Source organism: Thunnus albacares, chromosome 10 (genome assembly GCF_914725855.1).
Source record: "Thunnus albacares chromosome 10, fThuAlb1.1, whole genome shotgun sequence".
NCBI classification, from domain to species: domain Eukaryota; kingdom Metazoa; phylum Chordata; class Actinopteri; order Scombriformes; family Scombridae; genus Thunnus; species Thunnus albacares.
Genome location: NC_058115.1, coordinates 24324356 through 24345103, shown reverse-complemented (window position 1 = coordinate 24345103; position 20748 = coordinate 24324356). Strand labels below are relative to the sequence as shown.

The 20748-nt window shown below is 39.7% G+C and overlaps 2 protein-coding genes and 1 long non-coding RNA gene across 3 annotated transcripts; all 3 read left to right on the top strand.

The window, feature by feature from the left end:
- Positions 1-2122: 2122 nt before the first annotated feature.
- LOC122989904 lies at positions 2123-4081 on the top strand. The gene is made up of 6 exons (XM_044362933.1): positions 2123-2165; positions 2265-2591; positions 2954-3310; positions 3415-3540; positions 3740-3801; positions 3891-4081. The coding sequence occupies exons 1-6, from the start codon at positions 2123-2125 to the stop codon at positions 4008-4010; spliced, it is 1035 nt and encodes a 344-aa protein (XP_044218868.1). The 3' UTR covers positions 4011-4081.
- Positions 4082-11433: 7352 nt separating this feature from the next.
- Positions 11434-19095, top strand: LOC122990104 (the record flags this gene model as incomplete). Its single annotated transcript, XM_044363225.1, has 4 exons — positions 11434-11782; positions 11964-12104; positions 12203-12258; positions 19027-19095. Coding segments are annotated over 4 exons (615 nt in total), but the record flags the coding sequence as incomplete, so codon positions are not given.
- A 178-nt stretch (positions 19096-19273) lies between these two features.
- Positions 19274-20171, top strand: LOC122991069. The gene is made up of 4 exons (XR_006405523.1): positions 19274-19377; positions 19554-19694; positions 19793-19848; positions 19976-20171. It is a non-coding gene; the product is annotated as an uncharacterized LOC122991069 (long non-coding RNA).
- Positions 20172-20748: the final 577 nt, after the last annotated feature.

The following is a 20748-nucleotide window of genomic DNA, read 5'->3' as shown; positions in this document are numbered from 1 at the left end:
ACAGGCACAGTGGGCGGGTCATCATTGATGATGTGGAACATCTGGATTGGCTGCCTCCCACAATATTCAAGACAGCCCCTCTATCTTTGTGTGTCAGTGTGGCAAATGGCTGGATGCATTTTTTAAAATTGTACACAATTTCTGATGCTACAGACATTGTTGCAGGATTTTACACCAGACCAGGAGACATTATATTTACAATATGTGCAGTATTTTATGTGCTATATATATTTAAAGGCTAAGAGGCATCAGTACCTCCTTAAAAAATGTACATTTAGTTAGTCAGAAGTTTATTGTAAATCTTATCCTCTGTTTGTTGAGTCATCTGACTTTCACTAAAAGACTGCAGTGATGTACAGAAAGAGCAAATTACATATATTTTGATCAAATCCAACCGAACCCCATCCCTTGACATGTTAGTGCCATGCTGTAGCACAAAACTATTGGATCGCCTAATTAAAAGGCAATATTGTCATTTTTATATGAATCCTACCATTCTAAAATGCACATTTTAGTATATAGTCATATAGGTATTATGTAGACATTTCTGCAGTATGTGCTGACATAAATATCCAGTGCTAATGTTCAGTTCCAGTGCAGGAAGTAGTTTGCTGTTCATGAAGTAAAATCTCCACAATTAAACATAATCTTGGGTTTGCAGAATTACTCAACATCAAAATGTTGTTTGGAAAGATGTCTCTGAACATATTTTGGTTTGAGTTTGAGTTTGAAAGGGTTAGTATAGATCAAACAGTGAGCTAAATTGTGATGGAAATGGACAATATATCATCCCATCAATCTCCCCCACTGCACGTCAGGGGGTCCGGTTCTTTCCTCTTCTTTCCTCACACAAGCATAGGAATCACAACTACTTTGCTTTGTAGCAAACAATGGTGGATCCTGCTCTCGCTGCCTGGATGGTCTGTACCACCTGTGCAGACAGTTCAGCCCACATGAGTCTGTCCTTCTCAGGAGACAAGCCTGGAGAGGCTGGCCCAACGTAGGCAGTGCGCCTATCAAGCTCGCCTCCTGGGACAGGGCCCCCCAAACTTGAGGGGTGGACCAGAGCTGGGCCACCAACATGCAGGCCATCTCTGTGTACTACAGCGCTGAGCAGTGGTCCAGGGCTATCAGGATGACCACCTCGTTGTGCAGACCACTCATTTGCCAGAGGGCCTCTTAATGTGACGTCAGCACCCCTGTTATCTGGACCCAGAATGTGGAGGGCTCTCAGAGACAGGAGGTGTTCTGAAGCCCACAACAACAGGTTCTCCGCCATCTTCAACAGGGCTGTGGATCGGACTCCACCCTGCCTGTTGATTTGGTCAACCGTGGTGCAGATGTCTGTTCTTACCGACACATGACTTCCCCGAACCCGCATCAGGCAGTCTTGGAGAACCAAGAGCACAGCCTGAAGTTCGAGGAGGTTGATATGTCAGTTTTACCCTGAAGGCCTCCCACTACCTATCACTCTCTACAGGCAGGTGCCCCTTCACCCTGTCAGGGGTGCATCTGTGAACATTACTATGAAGGAGGTCACATCCGGTGGGGGCTGTTAAACATAGGATGGACTGCCATGACATTTGGTACACACACTCATGTCTCCCTCAGGATGAAATGTAATAACTTAGGTCATCCCCTGACCTTTCCTCTGGGGCCATTATCAGGTCAAAACTTAATTTTGTCCAATACTTTGCTTTGTGACCAATTACCTGCAAAGCTAATGGCATTTCCATCAGCCTCACAGAGCTGATGGCATGGCTGTAGACATGTCTTGTTTTCTTTTTTAAGCCAGTGGAGCTGATGAATGATTTAGGCATAATATCAGTTGGATATATTAGCAAGAACTGAAAATGTTGAATTAAAAAATGAAAACCACTCCAAGTTGAGAATAAATCTTTAAAGAGTTAATGAAATTCAGATAAACATGAATCTTTAGTAAAAACCAGTCACTTAAGTGAATGGATAAGAATGAGAGATACGACCAGTGTGGCAGGAAATGCACTTTGATTGTATATTCTGTGATAACCAATCAGATGTATTTGACGGTCTGACTTATCACGACCATCTCACCTCTTTCACTTAAATACCAACAAGTTTCCTAATAACAGGCAATGTCAAGATGATCCTGTTGTGCGTTACATTGCTTCTCCTTCATCAAGGATGTAAGTGTTATCAAATAACAAATTATCAAGATTTTTTACATCATACACCGATTGTCCTTTATTTTTGTTGCATATATTGTATATTTTCCTTTAATCTAGATACACTGATACCAGTGATCACTGTTCAACTTGGTGAACCTGTGACCTTTACATGTGTTTTGCCTGATGAAGATTATGGCATTAAAGAAATCTACTGGTACAAGCAGAATGTCGGAGATACTCTGAAATTAATTGTGAAACTGTTGAAAAATGTAAAACCTAAATATGCACCAGGGTTTGTTGCCTCTAGATTAGAGTTAAATAATTATAAGAATATTAGCAATCTCACTATTTTAAGGACGATTCAAGAAGACGAGGGAATGTATCACTGTGCAGTCACGGATTGGTTGCAGAATACTTGGAGTGGGACCTATTTGTCATTAAAAGGTAATTATGTGATTTTTTTTGCAATGTTTTGGAATTGCTTTAAATACTTCATACTGCACTATGTAAATGATTTGTCTTACTGTATGTCATCAACCATTTTTTGAAAGAATCTCAATTTCATTATATGGTGTAACTTAAAATATCAAATTGTAATTTTCTTCCACATTGAGGTTTCACCCAGTTCTTATTTTACCTCTGGGACACATGTAATGAATATTACAAATCCTAATTTGACATTATTTCGGAGTACTATGTCAAATCATTCTATGTTATGCTTATTTTACTTTTGAACTTTGAACTACTTTTAAGATATCTAAAAGTGCTTGGAGATTCCAAACTTCTAATAGTTTTGTATTTCATAGGAAACACTGAAAGAACATCAAACTATACTGTTGTTCAGTGGCCGACAGTATCTGATCCAGTCCATTCAGGAGACTCTGTGACTTTGCAGTGTTCAGTCCTCTCTGACTCTGAGAACAAGACGTGTCCTGGAGGACACAGTGTTTACTGGTTCAGAGCCAGATCAGATGGATCTCATCCAGACATCATCTACACTGATGGAAATAGACCTGATGAATGTGACAAGAGACCTGACAGTTTAAAGACCTGTGTTCATCGCTTCTCTAAAAACGTCAGCCCCTCTGACGCTGGGACTTATCACTGTGCTGTGGCCACATGTGGAGTGATATTATTTGGAAATGGAACTAAATTGCAAATCGGTATGATTTTTGTGTTCAATACTGGGGGTAATATGTTAACGTCATGACTGATAAGACTTTTCTTACAGAGGCATTGATATATCTTTTTTTTCTTTCTCATCTAGAGCAAACAACAAGTTATGAATTTACTGGACTGGTGATAGCAATAGTCTGCTTGGCCATTTCTTTGATAGGAAATATTGTTTTCATCTGTTACCGAACTCCAAGAGCAGTGTTTGCACAGTTTAAAGGTAAGTGTTGTTGACTGGATCAAACTGATGAGATATACTAGATATCAGCTGAAGTCTGTAATTTTGCCTTGTGTCAATTAATTAATAGTGTGGCAGCAAATATTTTTTACCAATAATCTGCAGCCAATGTGTATAATTAAACTTTCACTTTACAGTAAACAATGAGGAACATAATATTCATGTTTTTATTCATCATTAGGAATAGAAAGCACCTCTTCACAAGCAAGAAATGACAACTTGAGACAACCAGTACATGAGATTGTAAGTAATGACACCAAGTCACTTGTGCTATTTCATTACTGCACTATATAACAACGTGACTTTATAATGAGCTTTCATTTTCTGCACAGACTGAAGGTGGAGATGATCTGAACTATGCTGGGTTGCATTTCTCTAAAACAAAAGCTACAAGGGGTTGGAAGAAAAAAGAGTTGACTGATGAAAGTGTTTACGCTCAAGTTAAATGCTGACAACTTGAGGTTTGGTTAACAGGACTGACCTTTGACAGTCTATGTAAATAAATGTACTGGATTTCCTTCTAACTTTGTTGAGAGTGAGCATACATATATATGCCTTTATGCATGTATACATATAGGCACATATCTTCATTTAGATGCCTATACATATATGCATATACATATCTAAATGTATACATGCTCACATAATTGCTCTTTATGTTCTATGTTGTGTATTTACATTGTGGGGTGTTGTCCTAGAAATATTTACTCCATGTCCATTGTTTTATGAAAGAATAAATGTACATATTTGTTGATTTTTGAAACTTGTTGAGGCTGATTACAGCCTACAATGTTTTTGTTTCACATTATTGCATTCTACTTTCTATATTAATTATATACATATAATTTGCAGCATATAGGATGCAACACAAAAAACAGACACAATATTTAAGGCAGAGGTTGTCACTTCAGCTTTAAAATGCTTCATCTATGTTGCAAGTTGTTTATTTGTTCAGGTTTGGAGGCAGTAACTACAGTAACTTATAGTGCAATAAAATGGGATATAAAATGGCATAAGTATGTAGAAAGGTCAGATTTACTCCAGATATATATTTAAAGTATTGTCATCCTTTTACAACAGAGGGCGAGACAGAAAGAGAGAGAGAAAGAGAGAGATAGCATTAGAAGGTGTATATGTTTCTTGTTTAATGTCTTCTCAGGGAGCAATCATTTGTGTAACATGATATGATGAAGGATTTTACTGCTCAGGAAGGTTGAGCTAGATTCGTCTTTTTTGCCAGAGCACTTGCATCAGCACCCTCACAATGGTCCCATTCAAAAGAATAATGGTCACTGGTCTCACTCAGATCCACCTTCTCTTAGCAACTATCAATAAAAAGCAAATACCTCTGTCTACTTCTGTAAATGGTTGTGATGATACAATCGTGTATTGTTACTGCACTTGCTTTGGTGAACATGTAAAACAGTTGTGCTCAAGCCCAGCTTCCTGAGACTTCAGACTGAGAGTGACACAGGAAGAAGGGCCCCTTTTGAATTCACACCTTATTTTTAAAGCCCAACCACAACAATGCTAAACTTTCCATACATCATTTCTTTCAGTAAACAGATTGTTACTAAGTGTATGTGTGTGTGCATGTGTGTGCGTGTGTGTCCGTGCGCGAAGAGAAAGTATAAAGTACATAGCAGGACACAAAGCACATAGTACAAGTACAAAGTATTCATCACAGGGCTTTTGAATTTTGTAACTGTTACTTTTCCTCTGTGCACTCTCTGTATATTTCACTGTGTATTTGTCTTATGCAGTGTCCGGGAATCCTTAATTTGACTGTAAGGTCATTTTTTGATGCCAGAGCTCTTTGTGTTGTTGTACTGGAGAACATTGTGTGTTCCTGTTTCTGTTCTAAGTAGGGTGCTATGTTAAGTTATTAAGTTGGTATTTTTACTGCAAGTGAAAAGCTTCTTTTTTGTCGTAGTCTCTCTGTCATAAACATGCTGCCTCACAGCAGCAAGGTCTTGAGTTCACATTTCAGCCCTGATTCTTTATTCGCAGAATTTAATTGTGATTTCTCCCAGGTTCTCTGCCCTCCCTTAGATCAAAACATGCAGTTGCCTAACCTTTACCATGTCTTAAACCGTGTTGGGCAAGTTATAGTTAAAGTAATTAGTTAAAGTTACTTCTCTCAAAAAGTAATTGAATTACTTTACCAATTATTGCATATAAAAAGCAATTAGTTACAAGGGAACATATCTTTTGTGTTATTTTTAACGCAAAAGTGTAATGCGTCCCAAAATCTCAGATTTCAATCCGCTTTGTTTTCACCACAGCCCCAAATCAGTTCAGTCCAATCCTATTTAATTTCACAAATACAAAAGAATGGCAACTCAAAAGTCCACTCTGGGTTTTACCGCAGATCCACAACTCAAATCAGGAATAGCAGCAGCAGTTCAGTGCCAGGTTTTATTTACAGTATATAATGTTATAACTCCAGAGACAAGGCTTCTGTTTTATCACAAGTTGGCTACAATGACATGGACTTTACAACCCAGCTCTGAGACAAGGAAAGGTCAGATGATGTCGTGTTTGTGTTGTGTGTGTGTTTGTCTGCATTTGTCCACAAAGTCTGCCCAGAACTTGGGTGTCATGATTGATGACCAACTAACCTTTAAGGTTCACGTGGCTTCAGTCACTCGATCGTGTCGATTTGCCCTGTACAACATCAGGAAGATCAGACCCTACCTGTCTGAGCTTGCAGCACAACTCTTGTAATATCACGTATCGACTACTGCAACTCCTTACTGGCAGGCCTCCCTGCATGTACACTCAAACCTCTACAGATGATCTAGAATGCGGCAAGCTTTAATAGCAGGCTAAGTTTAGTCGAACAAATTGACTGTTTTAGTTGCTTGTTAATAGGCTCGTGTCTGAAAATGTGTATTTTATGTGTGTTTTCAATGATGCAACCATAGATGAAGTATACACTGAAGTATACTTCAGCAAGACAATCATGTGATGCAGACACATGACTGTATCAGTGCTTCAAGAGGCTGGAAGAGGCCTTCTTCTAGCCAGAGAGGTGACGAGGTGTATCGCCGCAACACCATGGCAAGGAGGAGAGCACCGTCAGCACCAACAGCCACCTCCCAGACCACCTCAACAGAGACACCGCAGCACTGGCTCTCCCGTAACCGTGGAGCGGCCCATGCCAGAACGAAAAACGCCGGCAGTCCCACGCAGAAGCCCTGCATGTAGGGAGAGCAGCAGCACTGAAGTGACTGTTAGTGGGAGAGAGCATCATATCAGCACGGGTTATGTTCAACAGCGCCCCCCTGAATGTGTCAGTGGAGTTCACTGGCCCCTCCCACCAATGAAAATGTTTTAATAAAACAAATGACATTTTCCATCAAAGAGCAAAATCCTCCACCCTTCCCTCTACCACCTCTCAGGCCCTCCATGACACTGTGATGATAGCGGCCCAGCCTGCTTCATCCAGCTGATCAAGGAGGCTGTGTAAGAGTGCACAGCCTCTGAACGAGTGCAGAAAGCATTCGTTCAGCTGGCACCCCTGCCTCTCTTCCCACCGGTAGGAAAGCAGATGGGGGGCGGCCTCATTCAACTACGTGCTATGCTAGCTGGGAAAAGCTCAGCGCCAAGACCATGCACGAGTGCTATGTTAGGCACGATGTTGTGAGAAAGAAACACATCCCACCCAATGCAATGACACAGAGAAGCAGATCTGTCTCTCGCTGTGCTCCCTGGCATCATCTATTAGACCAGCTAGCACAGCTCATCTCTCCAGCTAATGGTGATGAGTCTAACGGTGATGCATCTAATGGTGATGCATCTAGCAATGTTACCTCTTCACTGAGGAATAAAGCTTTGTGCACACACATTGGGCGGGGAGAGGACACTACATGTCTACTTAGTGTCAACACTGTCTCCCGCTGATCTTGTCGTCATCCCTCATGGGACCAGCACACACAGCTTATTTCTCGGGTTAATGATGGCGTGGCCAGCAGCATTATCTCCCCCTGAAGGAGTAAAGCAACAGGCTCGCACACAAACCAAGGAGAGGAGACATCATGTCTGTTTCACTCAAGGGTGCCGACTTCACGTTAAGAGGCAGCCCTCTGGCAAACGAGTGGGGGCTGCACCCCGAGGTGATGCAGAAGATTTGGAACCGGTTCAGGAGAGTGGATGTGGACCTGTTTTCCAGTCCAAACAACACCCACTGCCCGCTCTGTTTCTCCTCCAGGAGGATCCATCCCTGGGGGGGGGATACATTTGCATGTGCGCCTTGGCCGGGAGGCTGCTTTACATCTTTACTCCTCTTTGTCTCATTCCCCCTCTGTTGGAAAGAGTGAGACAAGAGCAGCTGTCAGTCATCCTGATAGCCCTGGACTGCCATTCAGTGCTGTGGTAAGCAGAGCTGACCCAGATGTTGGCAGCCCAGCCCTGGTCCATCCCTCAAGTTTGGGGGGCTCTGTCGCAGGAGGCCGGCTTGATAGGTGCGCTGCCCACATTGGGCCAATCTCTCGAGACTTGGCTCCTGAGAGGGACAGACTGACTGACAGATGGTGAAGACCAGTCCAGGCAGCGAGAGCAGGATCCACCATTGCTTGCTACAAGCAAAGTGATTGGGATTCAAACGCTGGTATGAGCAAAGGAGATTAGACCTCCTGACATGTGCAGTGAGAAAGGTTTTCTACAATATCTGGTTGAAAAGGGGCTGATTCATGCCACTGTTAAAGTATATGCAACAGCTGTTTCCTCCTGTCATGAGGGTTTTTGGGAGTTAGGAGACAACACTTGGTGATGACAGCTTTGCTGATTACGCTGACTTCAGCTCAGAGAGTTATTATGACCGTGTATTTTACCTTTTGGTTCCATGGTTTTATGAAGGGTAGGTGAAGTGGAGGTGCTTGATATTGAAGATGTGCCAGTAAGTGGGCATTCATACCGAAAACAGCCTTGCATTAAAAAAAGCAGGGGGTTAGTGCAGGTGTGTTGCTTTAGATAACAGAGAGATGATGAAATACAGTCCTGGAGCTCATTTCACAAAGTGTGCAATATGCAAGCTGAAATTTGCAACATTCCCTCTCTTTTATTTGGACACATTTCACTTATCAAAACAGCGTCATACTTGCAACCCATGCGTGATAACTAAATGTATCTCAAATTTTGTAAGCAACAAGAATTTTTGTAATGTGATGCAATGATGAAGGATTTTACAGCCCTGGAAGGTTGAGCCAGGTTCAGCTTTTTTGCCAGACCACTTGCGTCAGCACCTTCACAATGATCTCATTCAGAAGAATGATGGTCTCACCCAGATCCTTGTGGCATCTTCTCTCAGCAACTATCATTAAAAAGCAAAAACCCCTGTCTACTCCTGTAAATGGTTGTGATGATACAATCATGTAATGTTATTGCATTTGCCTTGATGAACAGGTCAAACAGTTGTGCTCAGTTGTGCTCAGACTTCAGACTGAGAGTGGGACAGGAAGAAGAGCCCCTTTTGAATTCACACCTTATTTTAAAAGCCGAACCACAATAATACTAAACTTTCCATACATTGTTTGTTCCAGTAAACAAACTGTAACTAAGTGTGTGTGTGTGTGTGTGTGTGTGTGTGTGTGTATGTGGTTGTGCATGCGTGTGCAAGGGTAAAGTATAAAGTACAAAGCAGGACACAAAGCACATAAAAGTATTCATCACAGCACTTTTGAATTTTGTAACTGTTACTTCTCCTCTGTGCACTCTCTCTGTATTTCACTGTGTATTTGTCTTATGCAGTGTCAGGGTGACTGTAAGGTCAAAGACAGAGCAATGTGTGTTCCTGTTCTGACCAGGGTGTTCACCAGTGGGGTAGCCAAGGTTTTCTTTATGTTAATTAAGTTGGTATTTTTACTGTAAGTGAAAAGCTTCTAGTCTAGTCTCTCTGTCATAAACATGCTGCCTCACAGCAGCAAGGTCTTGAGTTCACATTTCGGCCCTGATTCTTTATTCACTGAATTGAATTGGGTTTTCTCCCAGGTTCACCTCCCTCTCTCAGATCAAAACATGCAGTTGCTTCACCTTAACCATGTCTTAACTATGCTGTAAAAAATGGCATCGAACATTTGAAGTCAACATTGTCTTCATCATTGATGTAATCTTGGGTGTTTGTGAAAAGACTCAAAATCAAGACAATAAATTCAGACAATCTATTTCAGGGATTTTAGAAACCAGGTCACATCCCCCCATAAATATGGTAGTGCTACAGTGAATGACAGTGAGACAGAGCAAGATGTACAAAACAGTACAATGTACTGTATTGTGCTAAAAGAGTAATCCACTGATTTAGTATTGCACTCATAACATTATCAGACTCTCAATGGATAGTTAAAAAAAGGATGACAATTGATGCAGCACAACCAGAGATATCGTATTTTTTATTCCATACATTTGTCATCCTTGTCAAAACCTCATGCCTACATTACCCACAATGCAAATTGACTTGATTCACTTGACTGTGCAGATCAGGGTGCATTATGCAAGTAGTGGTTAATGTAGCCTTTAGCCGCTAGGCTCAAGCAGAGATGAGCAGCTGGCTACAGAGGCCTGGTAAACTCACTTCTTTCTAACTCCACAGCCTGAGAATTTTTTCATTTTCAAACCTAGTAGTCTTCAGCCCCAACTGATGCTGACTCAAGTGACATTACTTGAGGTAATTTATGAAACTCTGTGAAGCATCCCCTGCAGCCACAAAATGCTTTTTATACAAACTTTTTTCACACATGAAGTAGTACTCCCCAACACATGTAAACAGACTTTGATGTGTAAAATTGGTGGAGTTCCCCTTTAAGGGAAATGGGGCACATATACTTGATACATGACCCCACAGGATAAAATGATATTTAAGTTGGAGATATTTGTGTGTGGCTTCAACAGCTTGGATGGCATTTTCACACAAGCCTATCAGCAGAAAAGTCCATCTATATATTGACAGTGGGAGATTATTTCACATTAAGATCAAGTGAAATAAGAGCCATGATATTTAAAAAAAACTTTTTTTGTATATTTACAGCAGAGATATTGTAAACAAAAGATCTGTCATGTTTACTGTAAGTGGCAGTTATAGAAACCCACAATGAGAATCAAATATGAGATGAGAGGGGTTCATGCTGGTTTTGTGTCATGTGTTTGGAAAGGTAGTCAAGATTATTTCCACTGTGGTACAGTGAAACATCAACGTAGTTAGAGGCCAATCAGGTTGCTCTGAAATTGTTCCCTCCCACTTGATATGATTACATTAAGGTGAATCCTCTTCTAATACAGTATGATTTAACTGCAGTCTCAAGTGGATTTACCGGAAAATGCTGATCATACTTTATTTACTGCTGATGCGCAGAGTTGGGCGTAAGTATATGTAGAAAGGTCAGATTTACTCCAGATATACAGTATATTTAAAGTATTGTCATCCTCTTACAGTAACTTAGGAGACAGTGTATATGATTCTTGTTTAATGTCTTCTCAGGATGTGCAGACGATTGGATCTATGAGACACAGACTGTTCATGTTGGAAATGATGTGACAATGACATGTCCCCGCAAGTCAGCTGGAACCATATTTTGGTTCAAACTTGTTTCTGGAAATGTGCCTCAGGTCTTAGCAAGAACGAATGACTTTAAGGTTGATCGTCGCATTACAGCCATAGAAGAACCTGGAATATTTGCTCTGCGTATTACAAAAGCAGAGCTTAGTGATACTGGAGTTTACTATTGTGTGAGAACACCACAACAGCAGTTGATATTCTTGAAAGGAACACATCTAAAAGTTGAAGGTAAATACATCAAAGCGTCTATCGTAATTTACATAAAATTTCCAGACTTGAACATATAAATTAATCTTTGAAGTTTTTATCCTTTTTTCAATTTCCAAGGATCAGGACCACATACAGATATCACTACAGTCCCTCCATCTGATCCAGTGCGTCCAGGAGACTCTGTGACTCTCCAGTGTTCAGTCCTCTCGGCAAACAAAACATGTCTAGAAGAACACAATGTTTACTGGTTCAGTGCCAGTTTGGATAAATTTAACGCCAGTTTTATTTTTACTCATGGAAACAGTAGTGATCGAACAAGTCTTGACATTCAGTCTTTACAGAAATGCGTCTACGACTTCTCCAGGAACAATGTCAGCAGCTCTGATGCTGGGACTTACTACTGTGCTGTGACCACATGTGGGGAGACACTGAGTAGAAATGGAACAAAACTCAACACTGAAGGTAACTGCATCAAACAATATTTCTATCTAATGTGGGAATTACCCTATTTATGTCTAGTTTGTATCCTTAATGTACTTTAACATATTATTAAATAACATAAATAATAATTAAAAATAAATAAATAATTACACTTTTATTCAATCTAAACTTTCATTATTTGCACCTTTTCATACTGTTTCAGCAGTCAACATCTGTGATTTGCAGAAGGACAATACAGTTCTCTTTCTGCTGTGTGCTGCTCTGGCTCTCAGTCTGATTGTTATAGTCGTTCTCATTTATTCAATCAAGAAAATCAAGAAAAAATCTTGTGACTGTTGTAACGGTAAGAGAAGTCACTCATACATTGATTAATCAAACATATTTGGCAAAATTAGATTCACATGATTCATATGAGTGTTGTGTTTTTATTTTATAATACAGCTGCAGTTGATCTGCACACAAATACTGCAGCCAGTGGTGTTCAGCAAAGTTGGCAGGTAAGGTATACAAGCATAAAATGTAGCTGGAAAGCTTATCAGTATGTTTTTCTTTCTAAATAAATTTTGACATCTTCTATTTCACTTTTGACACATATATTTTTTATATGTTTTATATTATACTCAGAGAGATGAGGACTCATTGGTTTATTCTGCACCAGCCTTCACAAGCAAGAAATGCAAATCCAGGACAAGGGATAGAAAAACTGCAGAGGAAGATATTATCTACACTGATGCCAGTGCTCTCAGGTTGAATTAACAGTCTAAACACAAATTTGATGCTGATATAATGTTTGTATGGCACATTGTGTGGGAGATATACTGATGTACACATTCAGCTCTTGAGTTGGTGAATTTTTTTTTTTTTTGAATAACCTGCAACATGTATTATATTTACTTTTGCCATTTTATTTATCCATGTATATACTGTATATGTTTAAGGAAATGAGTTCTTGGTGATAGACCTATAGAGTAGGAGTCCCACATCTATGAATGCTTGTTTTATTGTGTGAGTTTTTATCAGAGTGTATATTTTGTATTTTTAAGTCTATTAATTTCCTCCATGACCCTCATCTGTTTCAATGCCATGCCAAAGTATTGCATTAAAATGAATTGGTGGTTGTGTAGATGTGCTTTCTTCTTAATTAAGAAATATACATTATGACAACAGATACCAAACTAATGATTAAATTAAGAACACAACGTTTAACCTTTACTGCACTATTCTTTCCCTAACACTTTTTTACATCTTTTTTACATTCTCATCTATCTTAATTTTAGCCATGATGTGTTTATTTTAAAAATCACAATCAGTGTAGTTTGCCTCTAGTTTAATAAAGTTTGACTGACTGAGTGAATGTCTTGTTTAATGATGAACTAGCGCAGTGTCTGTTCAGAACGGGCCGATTGCTTGGCTTCCAGCCGCTAATTCAAAGCATAGAAAAATGAACACAGTTGATGTGAGGTGTGAATGAGTATATACACCAACAACATGAAAGAACTAACATTATATTATATACAGATGCTATAAATAATTAATACTCTGACAGTAAATAAATATTCTTTTCTCATTTCAAGTAAAATAAGGGCTGCATTTAAAAAATAAAACAATGTGCATCCTAAAATGAAGTGAATCAATCGTATTGGTCTCTTAAAATGTTTCTATTTTCTGTCTGGAGGGCATAGTGGGTATGTTTGCTCCAAAGATTTGTGCTTTGTCTGTTGGGGCGCTCCACAATGGCCACATTCTCGGATCATATGAGACAAACTGGTTTTGAACTGCCCGTTGGAAGTATTTACTTTGTTTTAGGCGCATAACTACAGTCATTATGTATTGTGTTCTGAGCGCTTCCAAAACGCGGGTGACCTACACTCCACCATGTACCTGAACGCCTCCTGTGTAGACACAACAGTTGACTCACTGCTGCTATTGCTGCTGCTAAATGTGCTGCTCACACTGTGTTTGCTCAAAAGATTTGTACTTTGTCTGAAGAGGCACTTCACAATAGCCACGGTCTCGGAACATATGAGACAAACTGGTTTTGAACTGCCTGTGGAAGTATTTCCTTCGTTTTACGCGCGTAACAGTCATTGTGTATTAAGCAATTCAATGGTAATGATGATAATCCCTGATAATGTGAAGACCGCAAATATTTGGTTTCAATCACTGCTAAGTCTTATGGCTGTACCGGTTACTACCACTCCAAAATACTAAAAGCCTTGATTGCCAACAACAGGATCTGGGCCTCACTCGACTACGTGACCCTCTTCCTGTGTCGCTATTGATGCACTGAGTTCAGTGTTGGTTTCAGTTCATTTAGATTAACAAATAGACGCAGACAGAAACTAAACCAAAAGTTGCTTCAAACAGTAGCATGCTATTCTCATACGTCCATATCTCTACTCTCATCTCCCGGTGTCTGCTCTCTAATATGTGACAGACACATATTAGATAAGACCTGCCCTCTTGAAGCGTAGCAACCTATCACAAATGACAAATGGCAACCTGTGACCATGACATATGAATATGAAAATAGAGCTTATAACTAAATACAGGTAAAAGAAACTGCATTCCTGTAGGCGTTTGTTTGAGTTCAGGTGGTCAAAGTTCGGGGGTTCTTGGTAAATCTGATATTAACTGTACTGAAAAAAACACTGCAGGGTTAATGGTAAACAAGTAATAACCTTCACTAATCTTGTGGATAGGAGCCTGGATAGTTAGCATATCTGGATAGATAGCATCACAAACTTCTTTAACACATTATGACAGAATAATTAAAGTTATATGTTAACAGTAACCTGCTACATTGATGGTCAGTTGTCCATGTTGAAACATCCCAGCTCATACTGTTGATACTTGTCATAGGCCTATGTATATTTGGTTGTTGTTTAGGACCACTGAAAAGTGTCATTAGTTTTTGTCTTTGTAAGGCTGCATTCACACCAAATGTATATGTATATATATATATATATATATATATATATAAATTCACACACACACACACACACACACACACACACACACACACAGTGAATTTGTGCGTGAATTTTGATATATACATATATATATATAAATATATATATATATATATATATATATATATAGAGAGAGAGAGAGAGAGAGAGAGTAGACAGAGAGATTGGTGAATTATCATGTGTACATATGGATTAAGTCAACTTTGACTTGGTAGCCACTCCTTCCCTGCCTTTCATCTCCCTTCTCTCCCCTTTCTGTTCCCTCCTTCCCTCTGCTGTCCATAACCATGGAGCGGCCCATGCCAGAACGAAAAACGCCGGCAGTCCCACGCAGAGGCCCTGCATGTAGGGAGAGCAGCAGCACTGAAGTGACTGTTAGTGGGAGAGAGCATCATATCAGCACGGGTTATGTTCAACAGCGCCCCACCTGAATGTGTCAGTGGAGTTCACTGGCCCCTCCCACCACTGTTCATGTTCATGTGTTCCGCTGTGTTGAAAATGTTTTAATAAAGCAAATGACATTTTCCATCAAAGAGCAAAATCCTCCACCCTTCCCTCAACCACCTCTCAGGCCCTCCATGACACTGTGATGATAGCGGCCCAGCCTGCTTCATCCAGCTGATCAAGGAGGCTGTGTAAGAGTGCACAGCCTCTGAACGAGTGCAGAAAGCACTCAGCTGGCACCCCTGCCTCTCTTCCCACCGTTAGGAAAGCAGATGGGGGGCGGCCTCATTCAACTACGTGCTATGCTAGCCGAGAAAAGCTCAGCGCCAAGACCATGCACGAGTGCCATGTTAGGCACGATGTTGTGAGAAAGAAACACATCCCACCCGACACAGTGACACAGAGAAGCAGATCTGTCTCTCACTGTGCTCCCTGGCACCACCGATTAGACCAGCTAGCACAGCTCATCTCTCCAGCTAATGGTGATGAGTCTAACGGTGATGCATCTAATGGTGATGCATCTAGCGATGTTACCTCTTCACTGAGGAATAAAGCTTTGTGCACACACATTGGGCGGGGAGAGGACACTACATGTCTACTTAGTGTCAACATTGTCTCCCGCTGATCTTGTCGTCATCCCTCATGGGACCAGCACACACAGCTTATTTCTCGGGTTAATGATGGCGTGGCCAGCAGCATTATCTCCCCCTTAAGGAGTAAAGCAACAGGCTCACACACAAACCAAGGAGAGGAGACGTCATGTCTGTTTCACTCAGGGGTGCCGACTTCACGTTAAGAGGCAGCCCTCTGGCAAACGAGTGGGGGCTGCACCCCGAGGTGGTGCAGCAGATTTGGAACCGGTTCAGGAGAGTGGATGTGGACCTGTTTTCCAGTCAAAACAACACTCACTGCCCGCTCTGGTTCTCCTCCAAGAGGATCCATCCCTGGATGGATGATGATGATGAAATACAGTCCTGGAGTTCATTTCACAAAGTGTGCAATATGCAAGCTGAAATTTGCAACATTCCCTCTCTTTTATTTGAACACATTTCACTTATCAAAACAGCGTCATACTTGCAACCCATGCGTGATAACTAAATGTATCTCAAATTTTGTAAGCAACAAGAATTTTTGTAATGTGATGCAATGATGAAGGATTTTACAGCCCTGGAAGGTTGAGCCAGGTTCAGCTTTTTTGCCAGACCACTTGCGTCAGCACTTTCACAATTGTCTCATTCAAAAGAATGATGGTCTTATCCAGATCCTTGTGGCATCTTCTCACAGCAACTATCATTAAAAAGCAAAAACCCCTGTCTACTCCTGTAAATGGTTGTCATGATACAATCATGTAATGTTATTGCATTTGCCTTGATGAACAGGTCAAACAGTTGTGCTCAGTTGTGCTCAGACTTCAGACTGAGAGTGGGACAGGAAGAAGAGCCCCTTTTGAATTCACAACTTATTTTAAAAGAGGAACCACAATAATACTAAACTCCTCATACATTGTTCCAGTAAACAAACTGTAACTAAGCGTGTGTGTTTGTGTGTTTGTGTGTGTGTATGTGTGTGTGCGCGTGCGCAAGGGTAAAGTATAAAGTACAAAGCAGGACACAAAGCACATAAAAGTATTCATCACAGGACTTTTGAATTTTGTAACTGTTACTTCTCCTCTGTGCACTCTCTCTGTATTTCACTGTGTATTTGTCTTATGCAGTGTCAGGGTGACTGTAAGGTCGAAGAGAGAGCAATGTGTGTTCCTGTTCTGACCAGGGTGTTCACCAGTGAGTTAGCCAAGGTTTTCTTTATGTTAATTAAGTTGGTATTTTTACTCTAAGTGAAAAGCTTCTAGTCTAGTCTCTCTGTCATAAACATGCTGCCTCACAGCAGCAAGGTCTTGAGTTCACATTTCGGCCCTGATTCTTTATTCGCTGAATTTAATTGGGCTTTCTCCCAGATTCACCTCCCTCTCTCAGATCAAAACATGCAGTTGCTTCACCTTAACCATGTCTTAACTATGCTGTAAAAAATGGCATCGAACATTTGAAGTCAACATTGTCTTCATCATTGATGTAATCTTGGGTGTTTGTGAAAAGACTCAAAATCAAGACAATAAATTCAGACAATCTATTTCAGGGATTTTAGAAACCAGGTCACATCCCCCCATAAATATGGTAGTGCTACAGTGAATGACAGTGAGACAGAGCAAGATGTACAAAACAGTACAATGTACTGTATTGTGCTAAAAGAGTAATCCATTGATTTAGTATTGCACTCATAACATTATCAGACTCTCGACGGATAGTTAAAAAAAAGGATGACAATTGATGCAGCACAACCAGAGATATCGTATTTTTTATTCCATACATTTGTCGTCCTTGTCAAAACCTCATGCCTACATTACCCACAATGCAAATTGACTTGATTCACTTGACTGTGCAGATCAGGGTGCATTATGCAAGTAGTGGTTAATGTAGCCTTTAGCCACTAGGCTCAAGCAGAGATGAGCAGCTGGCTACAGAGGCCTGGTAAACTCACTTCTTTCTAACTCCACAGCCTGAGAATTTTTTCATTTTCAAACCTAGTAGTCTTCAGCCCCAACTGATGCTGACTTAAGTGACATTACTTGAGGTAATTTATGAAACTCTGTGAAGCATCCCCTGCAGCCACAAAACGCTTTTTATACAAACTTTTTTCACACATGAAGTATTACTCCCCAACACATGTAAACAGACTTTGATGTGTAAAATTGGTGGAGTTCCCCTTTAAGGCAAATGGGGCACATATACTTGATACATGACCCTACAGGATAAAATTATATTTAAGTTGGAAATATTTGTGTGTGGCTTCAACAGCCTGGATGGCATTTTCACACAAGCCTATCAGCAGAAAAGTCCATCTATATATTGACAGTGGGAGATTATTTCACATCAAGATCAAGTGAAATAAGAGCCATGATATTTAAAAAAAACTTTCTTTTGTTTTTGTACCTTATATTTACAGCAGAGATATTGTAAACAAAAGATCTGTCATGTTTACTGTAAGCGGCAGTTATAGAAACCCACAATGAGAATCAAATATGAGATGAGAGGGGTTCATGCTGGTTTTGTGTCACGTGTTTTGAAAGGTAGTCAAGATTATTTCCACTGTGGTACAGTGAAACATCAATGTGGTGAGAGGCCAATCAGGTTGCTCTGAAATTGTTCCCTCCCACTTGATATGATTACATTAAGGTGAATCCTCTTCTAATACAGTATGATTTAACTGCAGTCTCAAGTGGATTAACAGGAAAATGCTGATCATACTTTATTTACTGCTGATGCACAGAGTTGGGCGTAAGTATATGTAGAAAGGTCAGATTTACTCCAGATATACAGTATATTTAAAGTATTGTCATCCTCTTACAGTAACTTAGGAGACAGTGTATATGATTCTTGTTTAATGTCTTCCTAGGATGTGCAGACGATTGGATCTATGAGACACAGACTGTTGGTGTTGGAAGTTATGTGACAATGACATGTCCCCGCAAGATAGCTGAATCCTTGCTTTGGATCAAACTTGTTTCTGAAAATGTGCCTCAGGTCTTAGCAAGAACGAATAGCTTTGATCATCTATATACATCCAAAGAAGGATATGGAAAATTTGCCCTGCGTATTACAAAAGCAGAGCTTAGTGATACTGGAGTTTACTATTGTGTGAGAACACCACAACAACAGTTGATATTTTTGAAAAGAACATATCTAAAAGTTGAAGGTAAATACATCAAAGCGTCTATCGTAATTTACATAAAATTTCCAGACTTGAACATATAAATTAATCTTTAAAGTTTTTATCCTTTTTTCAATTTCCAAGGACCAAGACCACATGCAGATATCACTACAGTCCCTCCATCTGATCCAGTGCATCCAGGAGACTCTGTGACTCTCCAGTGTTCAGTCCTCTCGGCAAACAAAACATGTCTAGAAGAACACAGTGTTTACTGGTTCAGTGCCAGTTTGGATAAATTTAACGCCAGTTTTATTTATACTCATGAAAACAGTAATGATCGAAGTGAGAAGAGTCTTGACATTCAGTCTTTACAGAAATGCGTCCACGACTTCTCCAGGAACAATGTCAGCAGCTCTGATACTGGGACTCACTACTGTGCTGTGACCACATGTGGGGAGACACTGAGTAGAAATGGAACAAAACTCAACACTGAAGGTAACTGCATCAAACAATATTTCTATCTAATGTGGGAATTACCCTATTTATGTCTAGTTTGTATCCTTTACTTTAACATCTTATTAAATAACATAAATAATAATTTAAAAAAATAATTAATTACACTTTTATTCGTTCTAAACTTTCATTATTTGCACCTTTTCATACTGTTTCAGCAGTCAACATCTGTGATTTGCAGAAGGACAATACAGTTCTCTTTCTGCTGTGTGCTGCTCTGGCTCTCAGTCTGATTGTTATAGTCGTTCTCATTTATTCAATCAAGAAAATCAAGAAAAAATCTTGTGACTGTTGTAACGGTAAGAGAAGTCACTCATACATTGATTAATCAAACATATTTGGCAAAATTAGATTCAAATGATTCATATGAGTGTTGTGTTTTTATTTTATAATACAGCTGCAGTTGATCTGCACACAAATACTGCAGCCAGTGGTGTTCAGCAAAGTTGGCAGGTAAGGTATACAAGCATAAAATGTAGCTGGAAAGCTTATCAGTATGTTTTTCTTTCTAAATAAATTTTGACATCTTCTATTTCACTTTTGACACATATATTTTTTATATGTTTTATATTATACTCAGAGAGACGAGGACTCATTGGTTTATTCTACAGCAACCTTCACAAGACAGAAATGCAAACTGCAGAGGAAGATATCATCTACACTGATGCCAGTGCTCTCAGGTTGAATTAACAGTCTAAACACAAATATGATGCTGATATAATGTTTGTATGGCACATTGTGTGGGAGATATACTGATGTACACATTTCAGCTGTTGAGTTGGTGAATTTTTTTTTTATTGATAATCTGCAACATGTATTATATTTACTTTTGCCATTTCATTTATACATGTATATACTGTACATGTTTAAGGAAATGAGTTCTTGGTGATAGACCTATAGAGTAGAAGTCCCACATCTATGAATGTTTGTTTTATTGTGTGAGTTTTTATCAGAGTGTATATTTTGTATTTTTAAGTCTATTAATTTCCTGCATGACCCACATCTGTTTCAATGCCATGCCAAAGTATTGCATTAAAATGAATTGGTGGTTGTGTAGATGTGCTTTTTTCTTAATTAAGAAATATACATTATGACAACAGATACCAAACTAATGATTAAATTAAGAACACAACGTTTAACCTTTACTGCACTATTCTTTCCCAATGTTCAACACTTTTTTACATCTTTTTTACATTCTCATCTATCTTAATTTTAGCCATGATGTGTTTATTTTAAAAATCACAATCAGTGTAGTTTGCCTATAGTTTAATAAAGTTTGACTGACTGACTGAATGTCTTGTTTAATGATGAACTAGTGCAGTGTCTGTTCAGAACGGGCCGATTGCTTGGCTT

Excerpts from the sequence above, each read along its gene's own strand:
- LOC122989904 (XM_044362933.1), top strand. The coding sequence starts at position 2,123 with ATGATCCTGTTGTGCGTTACATTGCTTCTCCTTCATCAAGGAT. Across the intron at positions 2,166-2,264 it reads GCTTCTCCTTCATCAAGGAT|ATACACTGATACCAGTGATC; the intron begins GTAAGTGTTATC and ends CCTTTAATCTAG. Across the intron at positions 3,311-3,414 it reads TGGAACTAAATTGCAAATCG|AGCAAACAACAAGTTATGAA; the intron begins GTATGATTTTTG and ends TTTCTCATCTAG.